The sequence below is a fragment of the Sycon ciliatum genome, chromosome 12, assembly GCF_964019385.1.
Source record: "Sycon ciliatum chromosome 12, ocSycCili1.1, whole genome shotgun sequence".
Lineage (NCBI taxonomy): Eukaryota > Metazoa > Porifera > Calcarea > Leucosolenida > Sycettidae > Sycon > Sycon ciliatum.
This window is the reverse complement of record NC_088654.1, coordinates 23389560-23397101: the sequence shown is the minus strand read 5'-3', so window position 1 is coordinate 23397101 and position 7542 is coordinate 23389560. Positions and strand designations below refer to the sequence as shown.

Below are 7542 nucleotides of genomic sequence, written 5' to 3'. Positions count from 1 at the left end.
CAACAAACGGGTTCTTCCTCGTATTATATCGATAATGGAGTCAGACTCAGAGAGGACATGTCGAAACGAGGAAAGTATTATGTTGACGAGCTGCATGGGTCCCAATTCGTATAATTATAATAGTTGCAGTGCTTGCTGCTGGCCGGCCCGGCCCGCCGTGCATGGCCGGCAAAGGAGTAGTAAAACACCGGTATTTTACTACACAATTGGCTTGTGGTGTTGAGTGTTGTCTTGTACTTTTTGTAGTTGTAGCGCACCTGCAAGCGGGTAAAGATTCGTAGACTGGCGCTGCATGCAGCGCGGGCGAGGCGCAGCTTGCGCAACAGCGTTCGCTTCGAGCGAAGCATGCACAGCACGCACTTGTTTTGGGCCGAGGCGCTGTCTCAAGGGTACGGGTGTTCATTGAACCACGTTTGAATCAAACGGCGAAGGAGTGTCGACAGAGAATGCTCAAAGAAGTCCTCCAAAACTGGCAAAAGCCTGAGTGTGAGTCGTGCTTGCATGGACGAAGGGACGTCCTCCTCTTCTTCTCCCGTCACCTCCATACCGGAGGAAGACGCTCGAAAAGATGTGATCGAGGCCTTGGCCACAACTGACATCGAATACGATGTGGATGGACAACCGCTGGTGTATGCAAAATCACCTTACGATGCGAACGAAGACGGCGAAAGGATCATGAAAATCGCCTGAGTTTGAAGCTCGGCGATGCCGTGCGTGTCTTGAACACCTCCATGGGCAAGGGATGGTGGTGGGTAGAAGTGGATGGCGAGTCTGGCTACGTTCCATCATCATTCCTCGGCACTGAGGATGACTTGCGCGGCGCGGAGGAAGCCTCCTGGCAGAACGACGAATATTTTGACCAGTACGCCACGCTGAAGATCCACCAAGAAATGCTGGGAGACAAGCCACGCACACTGGCGTATCAGAACGCCATCAAGCAGTGCAGAGCGGACATCGAGGGCAAAGTTGTGCTGGATGTTGGCTGCGGCACGGGAATTCTCAGTATGATGTGTGCACGAGATGGCGGTGCTGCAAAGGTTTACGCAGTCGATGCGAGTCCCCTCACAACCCAGGTACAGAAATTAGTGGAAGCCAATGGCCTGGCGGATCGTATCACAGTCATCAGAGGAAAGGTAAGAAGGATGCGGCTTGATAAAAAAAATACTGGTACAGTCAGCCCTCGCCTATCCGGTCCTCTGTTATCCGGATCCCTCGCCGTCCGGAGAATCGTTGGTTACCGATTTACAGCATATGTCATGCATACATACAGTTTGTGTGTTCGATTATCCGGTCTCCTCGCCTATCCGGATATTTTTTTTGTTGAAAACGGATGTGTGCGGTTAAGCGATGTCTGACTGTACTTGCAAGTGTACATGATATTCTTCGGAATTCTTTTCTCAATTCTGTGGTGCCATCTTCAATAGGCCCATCAAATAGTAGTAATAGATTTTTCATTTGACCCGACGAGACCACACGACGCTTGCAGACGACAGCACGAACAGTTCGCCAGCCACACTTCACGACTTGCTCGCTTGCTTGCTTGCTTGCTTGCTGGCTTTCGTGAAGTGTGGCTGGTAAACTGTTCGTGCTGTCTGCAAGTGTCGTGTGGTCTCGTCGGGTCAAATGAAAAACCTATTAGTCTATTACTATTCTTTTCTCTCTCGTTCCTATTCAACTCAGATGGAGAGCCAAGGATTGAAAAAATTTAAAAAGAGAAGACCATAAGTTTTCAAGTCATCCGTTTTGTCCAACACTCACAGGGATGAATTTATCCTGTATCGCATCGCAGTTTGCGATGCAAAATCGATCTACTGCTACTCAAAAGTCACCGTGACTCGTAGAAAATTGCGATACATGCAGGCTAACCATGGCTAGCCTGCGCTGTCAAGTAACATGCATACTGTGCAGTGTATGTGATGCAGGTACTCTCAATCTGGGTACACATGTATGCTTCAGTCGGGGTTTTTCGCAAATGGGCTTTCAGGCATCACTCTCAAGAATGATAATGTGGCAAACACCGAACCTTCAAAGAAAAATGCTAATCAAAATCAAAGACTGCTACACAATTGTGATTTCGTATAGCAGAAACTGCTATGCAAAAATATGACAGTAAATTCATCCCTGACTCACTACGGACCTTTCGCTAACGATTTTCGTTAATTTTCCTTTGGTCTGGATTACGTACCGAAGTTTCGTAAATTTTTCGTTTCGCTCGCATGTCCACATTTCGTTGCGTTGTTGTCGTAGCAACATATTTCTCACCGGCGGTGCGCAGTTCATGACCTGAACTTTGCACCCTTCTATTCCCCACGCTGGTTTTTTGATTTCCTCCTATCTCCACTCCATGATCACTCAAGCTACGACCGGTCTGTAATTGTATGCTATAGCCAGGATCTGACTCAATCATCAAAAATTCAAAATGCTTTTATCTCTGTTCCTTCTTGAGCACGAGAATGGAATGTTGGATGAAGAGGAGCTCCTACTTCTCATCCATTGCATAACTGAAGATACCTGTGCGAATCTCCCTCAGCATGTGGGTAATCGATTAAACTTTGAAAAAATTGATGAGGAGACATGTTCTCGCAGATATCGCTTCACGAAAGCACAGGTTATGGAGTTGCTTGAACGGCTCAGCCTCCCAGCGAGGTTTCGTGCTCCGTCACGACACTGTTGGACAGGATTGGAAGGGCTGCTGGTGGTTTTGAGGCGTCTTTCGTATCCTAACACTCTTGGTGATATGTGCGAAGAATTTGGGAGGTCCAAACCATCACTGAGCATCGTGTTCAATATCACCCTGCAATGGATTTTCAGGAATTGGGATGGTTTGTTGACTGATCCGTTTACCCACCAGTTCCTGACACCTGCCAGATTTGCCAAGTATTGCCAGGCAGTCCGACGAAAGACAAGTGTGCCACTGGATGTATGGGGCTTCATTGATGGCACAGTTAGGAGTGTTTGCAAGCCGTCTATTCACCAGCGCATGTTCTACAATGGACATAAACGGGTTCATGCCCTCAAATACCAGTCCTGTGTCACACCAGATGGCTTGATTTGCCATTTATTTGGTCCCGTTGAAGGCAGACGGCATGATTCAGGTGTTCTCTTGGAAAGTGGTTTGCTGCCTAGGCTGCAACAGTTTGCCAGGAAACCAAATGGTCAGCCATGTGCACTGTATGGAGATCCCGCATACCCACTGTCGCCGTTTCTTATGAAGGGCTATCAAGGAGCTGCGTTAACAGCTGAGCAACAGGAATTCAATACAGCTATGAATTCTGCACGTATGGTGGTGGAATGGAGCTTTGGTGATGTCGTTGCACAGTGGGAGTTCAATGATTTCAAGAAGCAGCAGAAGATCATGCTTCAGCCCGTTGCTGCCTACTACAAGGTGTCTGCACTCCTCACAAATTGCCGTACCATCTGCCGAGAAGGCAACAAGACATCAAAGTATTTCAACTTATCTCCACCTACCTTAGCAGAGTATCTACAATGATGTCAGCACTACATCATTCTGTTGCTGTGCCATCTCTCCATTTTACAACAAACACTTAGACCATGAAAGAACTGTAAACATCTTGGCTGTGGATATTCCCTCTACTTAGCAGTTTTAAAAACAGACTACGTTTAGTCATTCATTCAATTATGGAATGGTGAAGACTCTGTTATATCTGTTCAATGAAATTCCATGGTGAAATTGGTCAAAAGGCATTGATAACACTGGTTAGAATGACGTTAACATTGGAATGGTTACAGGTATACAACTGTGAAGTGCTGGGTGAAAGCGGGACTAGTGGATAAGCTACAAAGCAAGGGCTGTTCCTTCGTGAAGAAGTGAAAAAGCTATTGCATTTTTTTGACAGTGGCTGCCATTAGCTGCAGAAACATACTGCGTTCCTCGCGGTCCTGTTCTGCCTTTTGCTTGCGATCTTGACGGTCATCTTCTGCTTTCTTGCTCTCTTCTTGTTCCTTTTTCTTTTTTGACGCAAGCTCGTCCCGTTGAGCCTCTTCCTTCAGGGCCATCTCCCTCTCCTGGGTAACATGAACAGAATCACCAACAGAAATCAGAAAATTCAATAAACAAAAAAACAATTGAACACATGAACAATTTGAAGCATTTTCTCTTGAAATTTATTCTATACAGCATGAAAGTAAAAATGGGTCATACCTGCAGCGCGAGTCTTCGCTCCTCCAGTGCGACTGCATTTGCACCATGAGAAGCAGCAAACTTCTCCTCCTCCAAATACACTTTTCTCTCCTCAATCTTGAGAAGAGCATCATTTTTCTTCTCGAGGTACGTAATAATAGGATCCGCTTGATCGTACGTGCTGCTCCGCTTGGTTTTCTGGGGCCGGTCTTCCGCTGAAGATTTCTCCGAAAGGGTCCTACAAGCATCGGCTCGCATCTGCTCGGCCACAGCCTTTTCCGCATGCTTGGCTGTCACCACTGCCACTGCGGCTTGCTCCTTCTCGGCCTTCAGCTCCTGTAGCTCGGTTAGAAGCACGTCTGCTTCGGAGAAGTCCTCTACAATACCAGAGGCCGATTTGCTTTTGCTATCTTTGGATTTCTGCTTCGACATCAGCAGGTGCAGCCTATCTGAAGCGCCTTTCTTTTTTAAATTGCCGAATCGCCGGTCTTGTGAGGATAGTTCATCCACGACATCATCCATTACCGACGAACCACGGACAAAAGGATTTCCTGATCCACGAATCTGTCTGAGCAGGACCAAGTCCATGCCTGAGTCCCAAACTATCCGTTGCCTATCCGGTGTAATAGGTGTCGGAGGAACAGGTGCAGGTAAATTTGAAGCCATAGTACACTGACACGTTTACGGTTAGGGATAAGAGAAAGAGTAGAGGGAAAAGTCTGAAAAATCTGAAACAAATCCCGCCAAACAAGAACGAAAGCAATATTCGTTGAAAGTGGCTTTTTCCGTCCAGATCAGACGAACTTCCGTAAGATCTTCGTAACCTCGTTCCCGCACTACGAAAATGGTGTACGAAAATCGTTAGCGAAAGGTCTCTACTTACTGCTTATAATCGTTAGTGTTGGACAAAACGGGTAGCTTGAAAACTTATGGTATTCTCTTTTTTTTTAACTCGTTCCTATGTTCACAAATTTATCTTGACGAATATCATCAAGAGTACATAACCCCCCCAGAGTGTGCAACGCCGATCCAGCTCTGTGTAGGGTCTTGGTCGAGCGGAATCGGATCTTCTGATGTCATGCGTACACTTCACACCAGCGCAAGGCCGGTCTCGAGGCAGGGCACCATTGTTTTTGATCCAAGAGTACCCGTGACTTCCCGGGTTCCCCTCGGATGTGTACGGTATTATGACGCAAAGATCCGATTCCGCTCGACCAAGACCCTATGCAGAGCTGGATCAGGCGTTGCACACTCTGGGGGGTTATGTACTCTTGATATCATGTATTTAAACAAACGGCGAGGAGACAATAATTTGATAACCGCAATCAATCAGACGAGCTGAACCGACATTTGTGTACTTTATTCATGCAATGTAAAACGGTGGAGACGATGTGCAATAAAACCGTTTTACATTGCATGAATAAAGTACACAAATGTCAGTTCAGCTCGTCTTATTGATTGCGGTTATCAAATATCATTTACCGTATTATCTCCATTATAAGCCCCGGGCTTATATTTTTCCAACCAGTCCCGGACCCTGGGCTTGTATTAGAGACAGGGCTTCTACTGGAGACTGGGCTTATAATTTTTAATTCGTTTGGTAGAGTCGACTGCACATGTACACTGGTTAATATGTTTTGTTATGCCAGTAGAAGCACAGAGTTCCCCACCAGGTGCCATGAACCGGAGTCTTGTACTTCCTGGTATGCCGAGCCTGTACTTTTTTTTATCACCGGGATCACGGACTTGTGTGTATGTGTGCCACAATGTGTGCATGCGGTGCTGTGTGACGTCGAACATGCATGGACATGATCCGTATAATTATAGTTCTCCATTATAAGGCCTGTGCGCTTATATTGGAGACTGGGTTTCTATATCTTCGAAGCTCTCTGGGAGTGCGCTTATAATAGAGACTGGGCTTGTAGAATGTAGTAGAGATACTTCCTCCGCGTCATCGAAATTGTCGCAGTTTGACTTTTGATATAAAACGGGGTATTTACTCTACAGCACTCGAACCAGAGGCAAGGAATTCGACATAGGCGATAGTCATCAGTATAGGGTGACAGCAAAGGTCTATTTTCTGTTATTGGAAGCTGGAATTTTTGAACTAGACGCAATTTCTTCGCTGATGTCGCTGCGATGGTAATTTCGAGTCGCTGAGATCAGTCAGGCGTTGCAGCCTGCACATTTCTCGTGCTGATGGCCATTCACTCAAGCCTCATCACTGTTTTACCTTAGCTGGGGTGAGAATGACTTCGTGGAACAAGTGGCAGCGCTTGGAGAAACATCGAGGGGTCAGCAAACTAAATGCCTGCAACAGCGATAAAATTTGTCGCTCTGGCTGAGACACTCAGTACATGATTGTACCTGCAAGAACCGTGTAGACTCTACACGTAGTGCTAGAGCCTAGTGATGCACGCGCAGGTGCCGTACCGGGCCATGGTATACCAGTGATGCTGAAAAAGAGGGCGCGCTGGACGTGATAGTGCACTTACCTGCATGAGCTGTGACCACACAGCTAAAATAAATGGGCATGCCACGGCTAAAAAAGTTCATTTCAAGATCGAGGTGATTCCGCCGACGGTAATCAACCGACCTCGCAACGATCGTGTATTCTTACTAGGCTTCGTTGGTCGTGGAGTAGAAATCATCCAGAGCTAGCAGACGACAAGCATAGCAGCTCTTGTCCTGTGGAGAAAGTCAAAGCGCTTGAGATGAGGCGCGACCAACTTTCAACCTTCCTTGAAATATTTCAGAACGATATTTTTGCGTCCATTGACATCAGAGACGACGAGGACTTCATCTCTGCATGAAAACTCTCAGTCCAACTGTTCTGGAACGTTACTCTAGTCTTCAGACTATCATACTGTGTAATAAGTTTTGAATGGCTTAGCTTTTGGAGTTGTCAGTAACAAGTGACAAGTCACTAGTCAAACTGCGACAATTTCGATGACGCGGAGGAAGTATTACGGTATAAAATGTGTGCTACAGTGCTAGCAACTGAAATCCTACCCCATGAGCGATGCGCTCACATCGCAAAGACGCGGCATGGGATAGTAAAACTACGAAATAGAGGCAGCTAGCAAGTGAAAGCACCGCCCGGGGGGTCGGATTTCAGTTGCCCGCACTGTAGTTTGATTTGAATCAAAGACTAAGTAGAGACAGCCTGGCATCATGCATCAGTGTAGTGCAGTGCAGAGCGGGTAGAGTACTTTGGACTTCTTGATCTACACTGTACTGTTGTTATAATCATTGCAGTACAGTCAACTTCGCTAATAACGACTGCGGATATAACGACACTTCGCGAATAACGACAGAATTTCCATGCCCAGAGCAAAGTCCATTCTAGCTGTATGCATATAATGAGACTTCGGGTATAACGACACTTCGCGAATAAGGAC

The 7542-nt window shown here is 46.5% G+C and overlaps 2 protein-coding genes across 2 annotated transcripts in view; one reads left to right on the top strand and one right to left on the bottom strand.

Annotated features, from left to right (window-relative positions):
- The first annotated feature begins 668 nt into the window (after window positions 1–668).
- LOC135828883 (protein arginine N-methyltransferase 2-like) overlaps window positions 669–7542 on the top strand; it is a 14263-nt gene continuing 7389 nt past the window's right edge. The window contains 1 exon segment of the mRNA XM_065341314.1: window positions 669–1133. Coding sequence (XP_065197386.1) covers window positions 732–1133 — 402 coding nt within the window. The 5' untranslated portion in view covers window positions 669–731.
- Window positions 3546–4663, bottom strand: LOC135828676 (uncharacterized). The gene is made up of 2 exons (XM_065341096.1): window positions 4163–4663; window positions 3546–4026 (listed from the first exon to the last, which is right to left on the bottom strand). Exons 1-2 carry the CDS (start codon window positions 4661–4663, stop codon window positions 3838–3840), a joined length of 690 nt encoding a protein of 229 aa, XP_065197168.1. The 3' UTR covers window positions 3546–3837.